Here is a 21,264-nt window from a genome sequence, read left to right on the forward strand (position 1 = left end):
AAATAAATAAATAAATAAATAAATAAATAAATAAATAAATAAGGAAAGAAAGTTGAGTGGGAGAGATACTGAAGGTAAATGTTAGATCTGATAGATTTTTAAAACATGGTAAATGACAGATAACTGTTGTCAGTGATTTGGGCATACTGACTAGAAGGAATAAAGGAATAAACACAGGACTAATTTTGGAATAGTTTCATGCATTTTTGGTGACATCACCACCCTCAGAAAGGTTTTGTTATCTACATTTTTCATAAAAATCAGTATTGGCCAGTCACCATGGCTCACGCCTGTTATCCCAGCACTTTGCGAAGCCAAGGCGAGTGGATCACGAGGTCAAGAGATCAAGACCATCCTGGTCAACATGGTGAACCCCATCTCTACTAAACACACAAAAATTAGCTGGACGTGGTGGCGTGTGCCTATAATTCCAGCTACTTGGGAGGCTGAGGCAGGAGAATCGCTTGAACCTGGGAGGCGGAGGTTGCAATGAGCTGAGATTGTGCCACTGCACTCTGGCCTGGTGACACAGCAAGACTCCATCTCAAAAACAAACAAACAAAAATCAGTATCATCACTGTTAGAAGATATTGTGACATACTTTGAGATAACTACAGTTGTCCATGGAAAGTTTAAAGCCGGAGTTAATTGAAGGGAATGCAGACAGACCTTTTGACTTCATGGAAAGCAAATCTTCATTGAAACAATGCTTGAAACAACAGATCAATGCATGTACTTCTCATTTTCTGGATTTTTAGGCCTACTAGAAGGAGAGCAGCTTTCTGTTGAAGACAGAATTTTTATAGACACAGTCATCTGGTTTGTGTTAAGCTTTTATTCTCAGGGAGATAGATGCAGCAGAATTGAGGAAGAGGTGTGCATTCCAAATAAAGTGGGGTAGGAGGAAAAATTAAGGAGGGTAAGTCTCCCTTTTGAGATACTTTGAGTTTTTGTGTATGCTTTCTTTCTTCCTAAGTAGCCAAATTTTAGATGACTTCTAAGCTACCTGGGTTTAGTGCTTTTCTTCTCTCTCACTGAAAGACTGTTCAAATGAGGATACGGGAAAATTAGTAGAGCCTATGGTTCTATACACAAATTGTTGCTTTTTTATTGGCTAAAAAACAGTGATCACAACTATATTTATGGTTGCAAAAATATTAAAGGTGAAAGGGAACTTAAGAGAAAGAGTGACAAACTCTCCCTGTTTTACCTGGGACTAGCTCAGTTTTGGTATTGAGTCTCATGTTCTTGGAAACCCTTTAGTTCTGCGCAAACTGAGACTGTTGATCACACTATGTAGAGATCAAATCTAGTCCAACTTGTTTTATTGCTACTTGTTAAGTCCATTTCAAAAACTGCTTTAAAGAGGTAAGAGAAATGCTATTTGCACATAAGTGTCCACAGATATTTCCAGTTTAGGAAGGAGCTGTTCAGGTTTTGCCTATTTTTTCCAGTTTTTAGAAGGCACTAACTGCATTTATTCAAACACACACGTGGATTATTGGTGATATTCTGATCATGGTAATTTAGGAAAAGGTCAAGACAATGTGACATAGGCTTGGTATACAATAAAGACAAGTTCAAAGTGATGAAAAAGAATTTTTGTCTGTTGAGCTCCAGATATAATGGGGGAAATAAGGGAATGCTTTCAGGATTAAGCAAATGGGTTATATACACAACTTACATTATCTATCCTTACTCATCCTGCACAAAGTAAACAACTGTGCTGTCTTCTTAAAGTTTTTCTTTGCTTTCAACAATTTAACGAAATATCTGAGTGCAGTGATATTGAAATAAAGAATGTGACTTAATTCACTTTTTAGTTGCACTTAACCTTGTCAGAGTAAACTAGAGACCCTTCTTACTCAAAGGGTTTCTGGAATTAACATTAAAATTAGTGGGGAAGGCCGGGTGCGGTGGCTCACGCCTGTAATCCCAGCACTTTGGGAGGCCGAGGTGGGCAGATCACAAGGTCAGGAGATCGAGATCATCCTGACTAACACGGTGAAACCCCGTCTCTACTAAAAAATACAAAAAAATTAGCTGGGCGTGATGGCGGGTGCCTGTAGTCCCAGCTACTTGGGAGGCTGAGGCAGGAGAATGGCGTGAACCCGGGAGGCGGAGCTTGCAGTGAGCTGAGATTGCGCCACTGCACTCCAGCCTGGGCGACAGAGGGAGACTCTGTCTCAAAAAACAAACAAACAAACAAAAAATTAGTGGAAGAACACACTTGTGATGTATAATATATCTAGTGAAATAGTGTTTGTGTTAAATGAGCAGAGATACTCAGCTGCCATTCTAAAACCTTTATCCTTAGGGAATTTGGGTGACAACACCAGGTTAAAATGGCATTTATATATGCATTATCAAGCTACTAAAATGTATGTAAACTAGAGCAACTTTTTCTTCAGTATATTTATTTTGATACTCAATTTATTATTTAATAGACCTTAAATATTTGCTAAGTATTAAAAGACTTCCACACTTCATTGTGTTTCTAAAGGTTTTCACTCTATAATATTCACCCTCTTGCAGATTTAGTAATGTAAATTTAAGGAGCATCACGTAATCCTCAATAATTAACCCTTTCATTAAAATATGGTTACTAGTATTAGAGGCATGTATCAACTAAAAACCCTCATTTGCATTACATTGACTTTATACCCTTACTTTCAATTTTGTTGGTTGTTTTTATTGATGTTATTAGGATGGGGAAGATTTTTAACTACATTACAATAAAAACTAATGATACGCTTTCATACTTGAGGTATAACCATTTATATTATTTTTCCGTTCAATTTATTGCTCTGCATAGTCTTAATTATTTGCACATATTTGCTCTGTATGTATGTAGAATTTCATCATTTTCAATTTAAAAATGAAAAGATCTTTCCGATGAAGTTAAGAGGAATGATCTTTTTAAACATTTGTTTGTCAAAATCAGTTTTTTATAGATGACTTTGTACTTCTTAATGAAAGTGGCCTATGAACATACCATTTATGAATGTTTGCTAAAGCTCTATCTAGAAATTATTTTCAAAATGGTTGGTAAGTTAATGGTGATAGCAATTTGTTTCACGCTTTGTATGAACTATATTTTGCCTAGAATTTTCTTAAAGATTTCAACAATACAATTCATACCATTTCTTCTTCACCTTTCATTAAATATCCATGAAATAATAATATTTACTATTTTATGAAACCTATAAAGAAGTAAGAACTACTTATGTGAAGAAAACTAACATTTAAAGAATAAAAGATTAAATACATTTTAAGTAGATCAATAAAAATTCTAATACATGGCACTCTAAAATGTAGTGATTAAGGTAATATATTAAAAATATTAAATGGCTTTTAGAATAGGATGATACATTAGAAATCTGGTCTGGTGTTTCCTAAAGTGTAGTCTATGGAATGGAATATTAGTCCTGTGATATGCTCCATGGGGGGCAGTGGGGAGCTAAGCACTGTGATCATATAGTTGCATGAAATGCTGTATATAATATCTCTGTGTCACAGATTTAATATATATCTGTATGTGTGTGTGTTAGCCTATTCAAGATTCCATGAAGATATCTAATTATTTTTGCTCATTTTTCAAACTGTGGAATGATTTTGTTCTTTAAAACAAATGTCTTTCACAACTCTTCCCCAGCAGCACCTGGTTAATATTAATCCAATATGCAAGGGCATTGTGACCCAAGGGGACCCAGTGCCTCCACATGGATATTACGGACATTGAGACAAAAAAAAAAAAAAGAATAAACCCATTTTCCAGGGTTGAACAACTAGCTTGTAGCTACTAATAGAGCTAGAACTAAAGCGCAGGTCTGCTGACTGCCTAGGGCTTCTCTGAGGCCATGGGCAAGTGACCATAACAGGATAATACCAGTGGCCAGGGGATGTGTTGCAGCAGGGTTTTGAAATGTCTTGAAATGTTTTTACCAAGAACTAATTGGTTCAGAATGCTGAATAAAGATCAGATAAAGTAGTCAGTGCTCTAAAGCCAGACTGTACAGTACAGAATGAAAATTAGGTTCTCTTTGCTACCAGCTGCCGGATCTTCAGTGTCTTACTTAACTTCTCTGTATCTTACTGTTCTTATCTGTAAAATGGACACTATAGTAGCTCCTATCTCATAAGATTTGTTGTGATAATTAAATGAATTAATACATTTAAACTTGAACACATCTGGCACACAATAAACATTGAATAAATACTTTATGTATCATTTAATATTTACTCATTTATTATTTATAGCAAACATAGTATCCTATCATCAAGGCAGTCTAATTTGGGGTGGTGGTTTTAGGAATGAGAGAAGTGCATTGTACGTACTGCTTCAAAAATTCTCTGAGTACCAAATGGGCCTTGTGGCTATTCATTGCTTGAATCACAATTTAGCTTTATTGAATAGAGTCATTCAATAACAGTACCTTCAAACATCTAAATATAGTTAAAGGTATACATATATTCTACATGAGCACTTAAATTATAAAGGTCAGTAAAATAATAAGAGATACAATTAGAAAAAATGAGCATGATGACATTCTTAATTATTTAATGAAATATACTATTTTAGTGTAAAAGCAAAATATCATCTCCAGGACTTTCTTTGGGGGAAGTAAAAATTATATAAATCAAACTGTCTGTTTTCGTATCTTTTACTCCCAGAGGACTGTGAATTAAGGGCAGAGATTATGCCTTGTTTAGCTCTGTATATTTAGTAAGCAACACAGGGTTTGATGGGCAGTAGATATTCAGTAGGTACTAAAAGAGATAATAAAACAATCATGCTTTTGGATACTTTGCTTCCAGTTTAGACATACTGTGATAATTAACTTGAAACACATGTACTAGAACTAATATTATGAGTATCTATATCTATAGCTGTATTATGCCTTTTCTTCTGAAAAAGCTTTATAAGTAGCAATAAGAGTAATAGCCACTGTGATTGATCCCTATGATCCTGGCCCTAATCTAAATACTATTTCCATACCATCTCATTTAATCCTTATAGTAGCCTAGAAGTAGGTTTTATCAAATGGCTGTTAGAATTGGAACCTGTGTCTGTTTGCCTTAAATAACTATATTTTATAGCCACTATCCACCTTGCATAGCAATAGTTTGCATTATCTTTTCCCTAGTGTTACATTTAAGGATATTTTGCTGTAGTAATATATTTTAAATTATACAGTCAGAATATTGGGACATTTTTTCCAAATTCTAGCTTGCAGATTTGTCACTTTTAAATAAACGTGCAGCATCTGTTTCCTTCCAAAACTGGAAATATTTTTGTGGTTATGTATTTTATAGCTGATACTATAACATCCAGATTTTCATTCATAGTCAAAATACTTGGGACAATGGATATAGTAGTTAGCCATGTAGACACCTCATAGTGCATATGCTCTTTTTTCTTGGACTACTGGATATGCATATTATTCTGAGACACAGAAGTCTTCACAGCTGTTTTTAATTTATAGGGGAAAAAGAGCTTTTATAAATACCTTTGAGGTGTATCTTTCACCTTGTAATTTGGCTTAGAAAAGCATCCATTTTTAAACTCACAGGATCAAGCGCAATTCCAAAATCATAATTACAGGTGTGCTTTTTTTTTCCCCCATGGTAGATGTATTTTAAAACATTGCATGTAAAATGAATATTTATAAATTCAACTGTAAATTCACAGCTCCTATTTTAAAGTGAGAAATACTGCATTGCTAACAGACCTGCTTGAATTTGCCAATCAGCTGACCATCCCTGTCTTAACTTACTGTCAACCTCGCTGGGGCTACCTCCACTCTTGCCAAAACATGCTACTACCAGAGCCAAAGTCATCACTATAGGTTCAGATGACAAACCTGTAAATACTTGAGACTGCACAGCCATAACAGTAGTACAGATGCTGGACTATGTATTTATGCTCATGCTGACCCTACAGTGTCAGTAGCTCTAAAGATGCTTTTGGCTCTAGTTCTGGTAGTAGTCCATTTGGTACAAGAGGCATCGACAGCAGTCATGTTATATGTTGTGGTGAAGCAGCTTTGACTGATAGAGTGAGGGCTCTGGTAGTGATACTTCTAACAAACTGTAAGCTCCACAAGGTCAGGGCCTTTGTTCTCTTCCCTATATCTGCTTCTGTAGCCAACAAAGCAAGGAGTAGATACTGAACATTTATTTATTAAACAAATGAGGGAAGTAGCACACCCTGGAGCAATTGCTGCTTTGACTTAGGCAGTGGCCAACAAGAAGGTGATCTAGGGTTTAGAAGCAGTTTTCATTGCACAGGTAGCCCAGATCCAGAGTGGGGTGTGTCTCTAATTAAGTACCAGGCAGTGGCATTGGCCATGAAAGATGCTCCTACTGCAGTGGCAACCTCTATAATGGCTACAAGGAGAGGATATGAATTAGCGAATGGGATGGCACCTTGATCATGAATCATCAGTGAGCCCATGCAGAGCCCATCCAGAGTGCCTAACATTCTCCAATCCTGGAAAACTGAGGACCAGGTTGCGACTCATGACCTCTTCTAGGGCTGTTTATATGATTCTAGATGGATCTGTCTCTATGGATTCTGGTAATGCTAAACTTGAAAAATAATAATCATATTTGGAGTTGGAAATATACAACTGTGGCTGAAAGATTAGGTGAACTATCAGAAAAGAATAGGTAAAACTTACATATTTTTATGGAATATTGTAGTCATGTCAATTGTGGATTATGACACAGAATGAAGTGAATTTCTTGCTGAATCATCCATAACAGCAGTTCCAAAGTCTAACGTGTTCAGAACACTTGAGATCTTGTTAAAGTGCAGACTGTGAATCATCAATCCAGGGTAGGGCCTGAGATTCTGTTTCATATCAGCTCTAGGTTATGTGAATGCTGCTGATCCATGGATCAGTCTCAGTAGCAAGGTTTAAGATACTCAAATTTTGAGAATCTTTAAGATGCCTGGGTCTCAATCCTGCAGATTCTGATTTATTTGGTAAGGGATGTGGTCTGAACACGAGGATTTGTTAAAGCACTCTAAGAGATTCCAAGATTCCTACGTGCAGTGCAATTGGAGAATTGATACTCTGTGACTGATTTCAACTTACTTTTGAGAAGAAATATTCATTTTAAACAACTAATCCTACATTTTTTTTACATGCAGGTTGCAACAATCTACAAAGATCCAAGTATTGGAAGTTTTATACACATAGTAGTGGTAAAATTAGTTATGATTCACCATGAGGAGGTAAGAAACAGGTCTAAAATTAGTAACCTTAGTTGTAGTAAGTTTTTAGTGACAATACATAGAGATTATGGAACTCTTATTAGAAATAAGATATTTTTAAAGTTTGCTTTAAAGACTTGATTTGAAAACGAATGAGATTACCCTTATGTGTTGTGATGGAAATAAAATAGAATGACAGCAGTGTTTAACTGAGCAAAGGAAGTAACAAAAATGAATAAACAAGTCAAAAATAAAAGATTAAACACCTTAGTATTCATTTTTATAATCCTAATGTTAGAGGATTTAAAATATAGTAGTTTTTAAAAGTTTTTCCTAAATATTGGATGGTTATATTAAGAAGATCTAATTAGATTCAGTTTTGATCACGTTTTAGATATTGCTAAAATATGTTGTAGTTAATATATGAAGAAGAGATGCTGTCACTCCTTCATTTGCCTGCGAGAATGCTATTTGATAAATTGTGCAGATGCTGATAAACTTGGAAGGAAAAGAGGACATTAATATTTTGATACAGTATTGCATTGCTTATTTTGCATAGGAAGGGCCAGTCATTAATTTTGATGGTGCTGCCACATTAAATAACTTTTGTTCATGGCAACAAACTCAGAATGACGTTGATGATGTTCACCCTTCCCACCATGACGCTGCTATTCTTATCACTAGGTATGATTATAGAAATAATCTTTCCCATGCAATCCTTTATTCTTCCCTCCTGCATGACTGATACTTCTTCTTAATTCTTTGTTAATAATATACAGAAGTGTTCTATGAGAATTTGTACTACAAAAGAAACTATCAAATAAAAGCATTCTTTTCTTCTTTCAAACCAGAATACTAGTTAGTTCTCTAGGAAATTAGCAACGTCAGGTTGCTGAGTAATGGTTTGATCTAAACAAAACAATTTCCTAATGATATTAGTGACAGAATGAGAGAATTAAGAAATTAACATAGTTATGGAACTGAGAGGAGGTTTTGTTCATTCCCTTCTTGATGTTTCAGTTGCTTGGAAAGAAGAACAACTTTCTTCTTTCGTTTGTCCACTTTTTGGACTCCCTTTGCTTTTAAAAATCTATTTATCTGTTCCTTGTTTTGATGCTTAATGCCTGCCTTAATTGCCAGGCTACCTTTGCTAGGGTTGTTCTCAAACCTACTTATTTATATGAAAAACAGTTTCTGCTATTATAAAATTATTATTCATTTTACAAGGAATACTATACATTGTTAATTCACACGTTTGTTTCAGCAACAGTGATACTACCAGAATATGTAAATCCTAGGTTTGATATTTGTTTGACTAACCAAAGAAATCCTTTATTTAGGCATCAAACTCAAATAAATCTCAGCTTTCTGGAATTCTGAAAGAAAAAGCTTTAGCCTATGTAAAGTTCATGTACAGTTATGTGTTGCTTAATGATGGGGACACATTCCAAGAAATGCATCATTAGGTGATTTAGTCTTTATGCAAACATAGTAGAGTGTACTTATGCAAACCTGGATGGTTTAGCCTATTAGACACCTAGGCAATATGGTATAGCCTAGTGGTCCTAGGCTACAAACCTGTACAGCATGTTACTGTACTGAATACTACAGGAATTTGTAACACAATGGTAAGCATTTGTGTATCTAAACCTATCTAAACATAGAAAAGGTACAGTGTAAATATGGTATTATGATCTTATAGAACCGATGTCATTATGCAGTCTATTGTTGACTGAAACATGTTATGCAGTGCATGACTGTACTTTAATCTCTTTTCAAAACCAAAGCAGAATTGATTTAATTTTATACATAGTATTATATTATATATAGTCCATGGTTCTTCCTTGGATTGTAGTTAGAAGCCAAGCAGGAGAGATTGGAAATAGCAGATTAACTATGGGAGGAAGAAAGGGCTATGAGAAAGAGGTGATTAGAAAGGAGACACAAGGACTGTCAAATTGAATGACCATGGACCAAGTAACGCAGAAGCAAAAAAAATTAAGCAACTTGATAACATCTGAGAATACCATTATTTTGCATGAGAGAATGATAACTGAAGTTCATGATGACATTGAATCATCATGAGGGTAAATTATATTACATATACTGTGTAAGTTAAAAGCAGAGACATTAAAAATAGGAAGTTTTTCACTGAACTTGGTTAATGATTCAACTATTTACAGCACTCATTATATAGTACGTATTGCTTATTGATGTGGACAAATGGTGTATTACTCTAGGTTTAGACTTTTTGAGAGGTTAATATGAACTAGATTTTAGAAGTTAGCTTGTGGTAGTAGTCATATCATAGTTAAAGCTTCTTTGTTTTTATTTTGGCTTGTAAAAATATTTTCCAAAAATGCTTCAAAATAAATCTTTTATTTTAAGGGAAGACATTTGTTCATCTAAAGAGAAATGTAACATATTAGGTAAGTTATTTTGTCAATTAAGTTTAGCTTATGTAATTGTTTATTGAATTATTTAAAATAATGTTTAGGCTTTTTTCCATTTTCCATTTTAGTGATTTTGATTAAAATTGTCTTGATAAATTATTACACTTGTCACTTATTTCATTTCTGCTGCTGTAAATTTTACAAAATAATAAGAACTAACATTTATTTGCAAATTACTAAATATCAAATGCTGTGCATGATACATAATCACCTATATGCCAGTTTAAAGGGAAATAATAAAATGAATAGCCATGAATTCACCATTAGATTTAAGTTAGAACTTTGCCACTAGTATTGCGTGGTCTATGCTCAGTCATTTTCCATCTCTCTGCTTTTCCCCATGAGGTAGCCAATAGCATGAATTTTGTATTTACCAATTCCTTCTGTCTCTTGAAAAATAGTTTTATTACATACATGTATGTTCCTAAACCAAAAGTATTTGCTTTTATTACATATATATGTGTTCCTAAACAAAAATTACTTTGCCTATTTTTGAATTCTGTAGTTGAAGTTCATGCATTTTCACTGTTATATAATATTTCATCTACAGTTTATATATCTATATCATATTAGTGTGTATTTGGGCTGATTCTACTTTCTTGTGTCATGAACTTCACTGGAAGAGCTAGGGTATATCCCTAGGATTAAGATGCCTGTGCCATTAAGTGAGCTAATATTCACATTTATAAGATATAACAAATTATTTTCTAAAGTGGTTATACCAATTTATACATTTATCAATAAACATTCCTTTTGATTATATCTTTATAAATACTGGGTATCTTCAGATTTCTCATTTTTTTTAGTCTAAATGTAATATATTTTATTACCATTAGAATTTTCATTTCACTGATTGCTAATGAATTCAAGCATCTTTTCATATATTTGTATTTCTTTTTCTGTAAGGAATGAAATAAATGAAAGAAACATTGCCTATATTTGTGGTGTGGTATTTGTTGCTTTCTTAACTGCTTTTCAGGTATTCTTTATAACTTCCTGACACCAAACCCTTTTTGGTTTATACATATTACAAATACCTTTTAGCAGTTTGTTGTTTTGTTTTCATTCTTTTATGTGTGAAAATACAAAATGTAGCTGAATTTATAAACCTACTCTTTTAGCATTAGCTTTTTTGTTTCTTCTTTAAGAAACCATTGTGTAACTCAAGGTCTAAACGTATTATCCTGTTTTCTTGTAAGTATTTTAAAATTTGTCCTTTAACATTTAAATCTATAATCCATCGGGGTAATTTTTTTTGATATCATATTAGGTATTTAGTTTTATTCCTTTTAAACATTCAAATAAATATCCTTTATTAAAGAAAAAAAGGAATATTGTTAATCACCAAAATTGTATGCTGTTACTTTGCATGTACAATAAATGAAAGGTGATTGCAGTACTTGGTGTACTGGTACTTAGCTCTGAAGTTATGTATAACAAATAGGAAACACAAAGCAATACAATATAGTAATTACAATTTAGAAAAGTTGCACTAAAGAGCCAAAGGCAACAGTCAAAACAATTATTGGAGATTTCATAGTATCGCTATAAATGCTTGTTTAGTTTTTTCTTTATACTTTTAATACATTAGAATGTTAAGTATATTTAAGTATTGTAAATTTGCAAGCGTTGGCACTTCCAATACACTATGCACATTGTTTATTTAACGTAATGGTGTTAAAGCAATCCTTATAAGCCAAGCACAATGTGCTGCTATTTTGCTTCTACCTTTATAATATTGTACAAAGCTAGTAAATGGTGAATGCCAATAAAATTTTCATTTACCTGGAAATGCTACAAAACATGTCAGTCTTCTTAACTCTAATGGGTATTATTCATGCAAAATGATGTGTAGTGTTGAAGTTTTCCTGAACTCATTATTTCACACTTGGCAAGATATGCAATACACTGAGAAATTCAACAAGGCAGTGGAAATTCTATCAAAGAAGTTCGAAGTCACTGTGTGGGTTGCATCATCTACTCCCACAGATAAAGGGAAAATGCCACCTGTGATTATGGAGACTTCTTAAAACCAATATAATTAGTATTTGGAAAAGCTGGAATAACTTGTTATATCCCTTGATGGTTAACCATATAACACATAGGTTAAAAAAAAGCCAAAAATGTTCCGTGTTAAACCTGAACTCTATAACCACATTCATACCTTTTGTTTTCATCTAAACATTACTTTTTAACATCTTTCCTTCACTCTCTCAACCCCCCAAATTAAACCACTCTTAAAAATCAGTTGTACCTGATTTAAAAAACAACACAGAAACAAAAAAACCCTTCTTCTAACCCTCAAAATAAACAATTGCTTTGAAGTTCACTGTGAAATTACATTCATAATCTTTTTTTATTTGACTAACCAATTTTCCGAGCTATACATTGAATAATTCCTCTCTTTTTCCGAGAATCTGCAATGTCATATATAAAATTTCAGTATGCACTTGAGTCTGCAACATCATGCCACAATTTTATGGGACCATACTTGCTATTTATCCATGCATCAGTTCTGTAATATTTTCATTTTTATAGTTCTATAATAAATATTAATCAATGGGGTATATACCATCAGCTTATTTTCTTCAAGAATATTTTGGCTATTTTTGGACTTTTGTTCATCTATGGAAGTTTTAGAATCAGCATGTTAAGTTCTCAAAACATTGTCTGTTTAAGTAAGACTTTTAAAATGTCATTCAATAATTATTTTCTGTCAATGTGTCATGTACAACTTTTGCTAGACCTTATTTTTTTAATTTATTACTTTTTTTATTTCAATAGCTTCAGAGGTGCAAGTGGTTTTTGGTTACATAGATTAATTATATCGTGGTAAAGTCTTAAGATTTTAGTGCACCCATCACTTGAGTAGTGTACATTGTAACTAATAGGCAGTTTTTCACTCAGTTTTTCACTCCTCACCCCCCTCCCACCCTCACACCCTTCCCTCTTCTGAGCTTCCAGTGTCCATTGTACCACTCTGTATGCCTTTGTATACCCATAGCTTAGCTTCCACTTATACGTGAGAACATGCAGTATTTGGTTTTTGATTCTTGAGTAACTTCACTTAGAATAATGCCTCCAGTTCCATCCAAATTGCTACAAAAGACACTATTTCATTCTTTTTGTTTGTGTCTGAGTAGTGGTGTACAATATCTGTTGTTGCCAATGTACAATATCTGTTGTTGCCAATCAATATCCATGGTGTACAACATCTGTTGTTGCCAATGGTATGCCAATATCCATGGTATGCCAATATCTGTTGTTGTTTGACTTTATAAATAATGGTCTTTCTGGTTGGGGTAAGATCGTATCTCATTGTAGTTTTAATTTGCATTTTCCTGATGATCAGTAATGTTGAGCATTTTTTCATATATTTGTTGGCCAATTGTATATCTGCTTTGAGAAATATCTGCTCATGTCCTTTGCTCACTTTTTAATGGGATTATTTGTTTTCTTGCCAATTTGCTTGAGTTTCTTGTAGATTCTGGATATTAGTCCTTTGTCACATGCATTGTTTGCAAATATTTTCTCCCACTCTGCATTGTCTTTTCACTCTGATGATTATCTCTTTTTCTTTGCAGAAGCTTTTTAATTTAATCAGGTTCAGTATTTATTTTTGTTTTTGTTGCATTTGCTTTTGGGTTCTTAGTCATAAATCTTTGCCTAGGCCAATGTCCAGAAGAGTTTTTCCTTGGTTTTCTTCTTGAATTTTTATGGGTTCAAATCTTAGATTTAAGTATTTAATCCATCTTGAGTTGATTTTTGTATAAAAGTGAAAGATAGGGATCCAGTTTCATTCTTCTACATGTGGCTATCCAACTTTCCCACCATCATTTATTAAATAGGGTATTCTTTCTCCAATTTATGTTTTTGTATGCTTTGTCAAAAATCAATTAGTTGTAAGTATTTGGCTTTATTTGTGGGTTTTCTATTCTGTTCCATTGGTCTAGTGTCTGCTTTTATACCAGTACCACACCATTTTGGTTACTATACCCTTGTAGTATAGTTTGAAGTTGTATATGTGTTGCTTCCAGGTTTATTCTTTTTGCTTAGGATTGCCTTAGCTATTGGGCTCCTGTTTGATTCTATATGAATTTTATAACTGTTGTTTTATAATTCTTTGAAAACTGATATTGATATTTTGATAGAAATGCATTGAATCTGTAGATTTCTTGGCAATATGGTCATTTTCAATGATATTGATTTTTCCAGTCCATGAGCATGGGATGTATCTGTTTGTTTCATTTATTATTCATCTATGTTTTCTTTCAGCAGTGTTTTATAGTTCTCCTTGTTGCAATTTTCCACCTCCTTGGTTAAGTGTATTCCTAGGTATTTTATTTTATTTTTTGCAGCTGTTGTAAAGGGTTTGAGTTCTTGATTTGATTCTCTGCTTGGTTGTTTTTGGTGTATAGCAGTGATACTGATTTGTGCATGCTGATTTGGAAACCTAAGACTTTACTGATTTATCAGATCTAGGAGTCTTTTGAAGGAGTCTGTAAGATGGTCTAGGTATACGATCACATAATCAGTGAACAGAGATCGTTTGACTTCCTCTTTTCCAATTTGGATGCCCTTTATTTCTTTCTCTTGCCTGACTGCTCTGGCTAAGACTTCTAGTAATATGTTGAATAGAAGTGGTGAAAGTGGGCATCTTTGTCTTGTTCCACTTCTCAGGGAGATTGCTTTCAGCTTTTCCCTGTTCAATATGATTAAGGCTGTGGGTTTGTCATATATGGCTTTTATTATTTTGAGATATTTTCTTTCTATGCCTAGTTTATTGGGAATTTTTATCATAGAGGGATGCTGGATTTTATCAAGTTCTTTTTCTGAATCTATTGATATGATCATTTGGTTCTTATTTTTAATTCTGTTTATGTGATGAATCACATTTATTGACTTGTGTATGTTGAATCATCCCTACATTCTTAGAATTAAACCTCTTTGAACATGGTGAGTTATTTTTTCGATACACTCTTCAGTTTGCTAGTATTTTGTTGAGGATTTTTCTACCTATATTCATCAGGGATATTGTTCAGTAGTGGTTTTGTTGTTTTTTTTTTTTTTGGCTATGTCCTTTCTTGACTGGTATCTGGGCAATACAGGCTTTATGAAATAAGTTAAGGAGGATTTCCTCCTCCATCTTTTGGAATAGTTTTAGTAGAATTGATACTAACTCTTGTTTGAATGTCTGATCGAATTCAGTGGTGAATCCGTCTGGCCTTGGGGTTCTTTCCTACGTGTTGACTTTAGATAGCCTGATGACAGTAAGCCTTGGTGATACCCTTTTTGCAATGATTTTCTCAGGAGTTCTTTGACTTTCTGAATGTCTGAATGTGTCTGAATGCCTAAATCTCTAGCAAGGCCAGGGAAATTTTCCTCAGTTATTCCCAAAATAGATTTTACAAACTTTTTGATTTTTCTTCTCCCTTAGGAACACCTGTAATTCCTAGGTTTGGCCATTTTACATAATCTCATATTTCTTGGAGACTTTGTTCATTTATTTTCATTCTTTTAAAAAAAATTTGTCTGATTTGGTTAATTTGAAAGTCTTGTCGTTGAGCTCTGAAATTATCCCTTCTAGTCTATTGTTAGACTCCTTCTAGTCTATTGTTAAAATTTGCACTGCATTTTCGAGTTTCCTAAATGTGTCTTTCATTTCCAGAAGTTGATTTTTTTTATTTAAAATATCTCTTTAGAACATTTTTTGTTTATATACTGAATTTTTGAAAAATCCTATGTTGTTTTTTACCTTTCTATTATATCTCCTTGAGTTACTTAATAATCAACCTTTTGGATTCTTTATCTAGTATTTCAAAGATTTCATTTTGGCTTACACCCACTTCTGGAGAGTTAGTGTGATCTTTTGGGGATGTTATACAACCCTGTTTTTGATATTGCCAGAATTGTTTTTCTGGTTCCTTCTCATTTGGGTAGACTATTTCTTCTAATTATTTTTGTATTTATTTTTTATTCAACTGGGTTTTTTTTTTTCAGAATTTCACTTTTCCCCCATTGAGGATGTGCCCTTAATGTTCATAGTTTATTGTCACCTAGCTTTGGTTTTGGGTGCTTTCAGTGGTGGACTCAGTATGAGTTCTTCGGTTACAGAAAATCCATGCAATGGGTTTCTCAGATGCTGGTTGTCATAGTGATCTTGTGGGTCTGTGGGTTCACTATCTTCTGTGTGGCTGGAATGGAAGAAGTCTTATGACACTTATTTTGTTGCCCCATGGTGTGCACTGTAAAAAGTGTTTTATCCCAATATTTTATTTACTGGACTGAATAGTTCATGCTTCAGGCCAGTAAGAAGTACCCGTGGGTAAAAACTGGCTGTGGCTAAAGCAGTTGAGTAAATGCAAGACCCCAGTGTTGGGCAGATATCTCAGCCTTGACAGAGCAGGCTGGAGAAGCTGCCCTGAGGTCTTTTCAAGGGGAAGAGAAGGAGCCACCATGACTGTCCTTCCAAGCCAGCAGGAAAGCGATCCACCACCCAGTCACATTCCCGACCCAATGTTCTGGCTATTCAGATCAGACAAACACCTCATTTCATTTTTAGGAATGCTCATGTTCCATTTAGAGAGGTGTTGTGACTCTACCTCTTGTGCAAACCTGGACCTGGAGGGTGCTCCTCCCGTGGGGATGTTGTCACCCTGAAGCACGCCAGAAAGGCTGTCTACAGATGGCAAGGAGGAGAAGTCCCCTTCTCTAAGACCCTTCATGAGCCCCAGGGCTGCTTGACTCTTGAGGTTGGGCTACAGATTTTCCCCACTGAGCTCAGAACTGTACCTATGCCTCTGCTGAAACTCCCCGCAGGTGGAAAATTCAGGGACTCATGGCCTCCAGTCTGGTTTCTTTTGTGGGGTGCTTCCTTAATATAGTAAACTCCCCTTCCCCCTAGACGTAGCAGTCCCTGAGAGCCAGGCTTCTGTGAATCCTGCTGCTCCTTTGGGTGTAGCTGCCCAGTGACGCTGCCACACCCCAGGTTGGTGCTGGAGAATGTCTTCAAGGGATCCAGAGATGTGGCCTGTCCTCTAGTTTTCCAGTAGCAGGTACCAGTACCAGCTCTGATGGAGGTGGGAGGGGAGTGACATAGACTCTGAGATTTCCTTCATTATAAGTAGCCTTAGTGTGTTGGGTTTCTCAAATGTCAGCTGTAGTAGTGATGTACTGGTTCATGGACAGACTCAAGATCTCCTGGTTAGCCAGGGTGATGCAGGCACCTTCCTGAGCCAGGAAGGAGAAAATTGGACTTACAGATGTTGTAACTGGCTGTTCAGTTGCACACCAGCTAGGAGATGGTGCTTTCAAAAGTACACCAGTTATGGTGGTAGCAGTGGAATTTGTGCTTGTCTTATGTTACCTAGGGGAGGTACTCTGATATCTCAAGCAATGGATGGAGCCATGGAACTCGCAAATGTCCTTGTCTTTTGTGTTATGCTACCAGGGAAGGTGGAGGGGCAAAGCTAGGTTGGGGATGGGTCAGGCAAGTCTGTGCTCTGGCTCCCCACATGTAGGCACAAGCAGCAGCCCCAGTGGGAAGCAGAGGGCAGTTTCCTGGCTGCTAGAATAATGTTCCAGGGAGGAGCACAGCTGCCTCTGCTACACAAAAGAATCTACACTGGGAGGTGGCAGTAAGCCCCACTCAGCTCCCACACTCTTGCAAGGCAGGTCTTACACCCACAGTGATCTGCTAACAGCAGCTAACTGGGGTTCAGGCAGCTTGTTTCAGAACTCAAAACTGCCCCAGACCATAAGCCTTCCCTATGGAGACAGAGTGGCTTTCAGGCCACACCCTTTCCTGTCTGCCCATGAAGCAAAGGTGTCCAGCTCTTGCCCCTGTGGTGTTAACACACTTCAGGCTTGCTCCTCGGGTCTGGCCAATGAGGTTCGTTCCCACTTGAGATTATATTGCAAACCTCAATTGGGAGCTTCTCTCAACCTGTTACCACTGCCTGAATTAGCTGGCCAACTTTTATGAGGTTCCCTGTGAGAAAGGATCAGAAATGGCTTTCTTCCATCCCTGCTGGAGACTGGGAGTACACACACTGATGCTGCTCCTTCTCGTTTATTCCCCACTGCTCACTAAATCAGCTGCAGCACTGGGTAGGGTTAATGCCTTCTCCCCATGGTCTGGATGTCCTGGCTCCCCTGTGGGAGTGTGTCTCACGGTGGCAGGCTCTCCCCCATTCATACTTGGGAGGCTCCATTTTCCGTCTGCTCACGATGTAGGCTGTTGCTCATTGCTTCCTTCAGAGGGTCTGTGGTTTCTTTCCATTTTTTGGTTAAGTTTCTGGGTTGCTCCTCGGAAAAAAGTTCACAGTGTGAGTTCCACACACTATTTTGTCTTTCCAAGTGTGAGAGACATGTCAAAAATACCTCCAGTTAGCCATCTTGGAGGAAAAAAAAAAAAAAAGAAAAAAAAAAAGACTTTTATTTTCTATTGTTAAAGTAAATGTTTTATGGTGCTGGTTCATAAAAATGCAACAGATTATTTGGCTTGTTGATTTTTAAATGCAGCCACCTGATTCATCACTTTAATTAATTCTCATCTTTTCACTTGTAGATTGTTTTGGATTGTTATGTGAATAATTATGTTTGTGAATTATGGCAATATATTTCCTGTTTTTTAATCCTTATAACGCTTTTCTTGTCTTACTGCAAGATACAAACCTCTTATAGAAAGATGAAGAGACCTTTCTGGATTTTAAAAGGAATATTTTAAGGTTTCACCATTAAGAAAAATATTTGCTATATGTTCTTAGCAGATAAATTTATTATCCTTGTTTTCTGAGTCTTTTAAACAATGATATATGTTTTATTTTCTTAAGTGTTTTTTCTGCAGATAGTAAAATAATCACATGATTATTTCGTCTTAACCCATTTATGTCTAGTGTTCCATTATTGGAACGCTAATTTTGTGGAAGTTATTTATATCCTACTGCTCAAGTTCATCACCAAGGTCTGATTTTTCACACAAAAAAATGTGCAACCTCCTGTATAAATGGGTTAATCTGGTGAATTCCCTCGATTTTTAAAATTAATACTATTTTTAATTGACATATCATAGTTATATACATTTTTGAGGTAAAATGTGGTGTTTTGATATACATAGATAATGTGGAATGATTAAATCAAGCTAATTAACATACCTATTATTCTTTTTTTTGGTGAGACATCTGAAATGTACTTTCTTAGTTATTATATTATTATAACTATCGTCACCCTCCTGTGGCAATAGATCTCAAAAACTTATTTCTCCTGTCTAACTGTCCTCCTGTCTAACTGAAACGATGTACCTTTTGACTAAGAACTTCTCCATTCCCTACCTTCAATATCTGCCCACACTCCCTTGGCATCCGGAAACCACCATTCTTCTCTCTACTTATCAGAGTTTGACTTTTTTAGATTCCATGTAACTGAGATCATGTGATATTTGTCTTTCTATGCCTGGCTTAATTCACTGAGCATAATGCCCTACAGGTTCATCCATCCTGTTGCAAATGATAGAATGTTCTTTTTTAAAGGCTCAATTGTGTTCCATTATGTGTATATACCACATTTTCTTTATCTACTTATGCAGTGATGTATACTTATGTTGTATACTGTTGCTGGTAAATTATTACAGCCATTATGGAAAAGAGTATGAAGATTTCTCAAAAAGCTGAAAATAGAACTACCATATGATATAGTAATCCCACTCCTGGGTATATAGTGAAAGGAATTGAAATCAGTAGATGAAGAAACATTTGCATTTCCATGTTTATTGCAGCATGGATTTTTCTAATGGTAAACCAACCTTGAACAAGACTTTTCCTTCTCTACGCCCCCCACACTGCTAGATTCCACTTGCTAACTTCATGCATACATTTTCAGGAGTGAAAATGACCTGTAATTTTCCTTTATTTTAGTGTAGTTTTCTAATTTTGATTATAAGGTTTCATTCACCTTATAAAATGAGTTAGGATGTATTACTTTTTTCCCCAAGTTTAGAAGATTTTATGTGCTATTGGAATGATACATCCTTTCAACATTTGAACAGTTGGTACACCCCACGTAGAAAACCATTTGCGTTTACTTGCCATCATATTTATTTGCGGAAGGTTAACCATTTATGGAGATTCTCCAGTGGAAATCAGATTTTATTTATGTCTTCTTAAATATATTTGAAAATTTATTCTTTCTAGATATTTGACTATGTCTTTTACTAGTAACATTTATTAGCTTAAATTATTTTCAAAACATTTTCTTATTGTTTTAAACTTTCTCCCTCTAGTTGTGTCTCAATTTATTTCTGATATTGTTTGTGCCCCCTTTTTAATAGATCAGTTCACTGAAATAGTGTTTATTTCATTTGTCTTTTTAATGAACCAACTATTTGCTTTTTATGTCTTATTTTTATTTCATGAATGTCTGCTCTTTGTTATTTTTCTTGTAGTTTTGTTTTTCAATTTACTCCTGCTGTTCTATTTGTAAGTTGATTGCTTAACTGATTAATGTCCAGGATTTCTTCTTTTATAATTTTACTATTTAAGTCTATCAACTTACTTCAAAGTATCACTTTTTTGGGTCTCATAAATTTTTATTAGTATTTTCCATGTCATTACAAATTCTAAATGTATGTAAAACATATTTAAATTCCATCATGATTTATTTGCTGCTTCATGAATTATTTAAAAATGAATTTAAACATTTCTGAATGTGTGGAGACTTGTTATTTTTGTTTATTGACTTGCAATTTAATTTTATTGTAGCTGGAGAATGTGATCTATTGATATTCTTTTAAATCTTGATATTTCCTTAATGATCTATTATGTAGCCAATTTAAGAAAATACTCCGTGTATACTTAAAAAGAATGTATATTCTCTGAGTTCTGCATTTGTCTGTTAAATCAAATTTGCTAATTGTGTAATTCAGATCAACTGTGTATTTACTAATTACATTACTAATTGAAACATGAAGTAAATCTCTATCACTTTCTTCACATAATATTACAGTTAGTTACTTCATCTAGCTGAAGGCTAACTTATTAGATATACAGTTTAGTGAATAGAACCTTCTACAACTGTGTAGTGACTCTCTTTATCTCTGATAATGTTTTTTTTTTTTTTTTGAGACGGAGTCTCGCTCTGTCGCCCGCGCTGGAGTGCAGTGGCCGGATCTCAGCTCACTGCAAGCTCCGCCTCCCGGGTTTACGCCATTCTCCTACCTCAGCCTCCCGAGTAGCTGGGTCTACAGGCGCCCGCCACCTCGCCCGGCTCGGTTTTTGTATTTTTTAGTAGAGACGGGGTTTCACCGTGTTAGCCAGGATGGTCTCGATCTCCTGACCTCGTGATCCACCCGTCTCGGCCTCCCAAAGTGCTGGGATTACAGGCTTGAGCCACTGCGCCCGGCCTCTGATAATGTTTTTTAAAGAAAAAATAGAGTTGGTGTGTCTGAGCTGTTGTCACTCACAATAAACATATATGGGTTATTTCCACACCAACAAGCAGTTCTTCAACTCTCCAGACACTGAATACTCTACAATTCAATTCATTTCTGATATTTAATACCTTGAGTTTGTGTCAGACTCCGCAGGTTTAAGC

The 21,264-nt window shown here is 35.2% G+C and overlaps 1 protein-coding gene across 1 annotated transcript in view; it reads left to right on the plus strand.

Annotated features, from left to right (window-relative positions):
• Nucleotides 1-21,264, plus strand: part of ADAMTS20 (ADAM metallopeptidase with thrombospondin type 1 motif, 20) — a 206,105-nt gene that overhangs the window by 50,136 nt on the left and 134,705 nt on the right. The window contains exons 5-7 of the mRNA XM_011936079.1: nt 7,160-7,243; nt 7,782-7,906; nt 9,611-9,651. Of these exons, the coding sequence (XP_011791469.1) occupies nt 7,160-7,243; nt 7,782-7,906; nt 9,611-9,651 (250 nt within the window). The remainder of the gene's footprint in view (nt 1-7,159; nt 7,244-7,781; nt 7,907-9,610; nt 9,652-21,264) is intronic.

This window comes from Colobus angolensis, unplaced genomic scaffold (genome assembly GCF_000951035.1).
Source record: "Colobus angolensis palliatus isolate OR3802 unplaced genomic scaffold, Cang.pa_1.0 Scaffold150, whole genome shotgun sequence".
NCBI classification, from domain to species: domain Eukaryota; kingdom Metazoa; phylum Chordata; class Mammalia; order Primates; family Cercopithecidae; genus Colobus; species Colobus angolensis.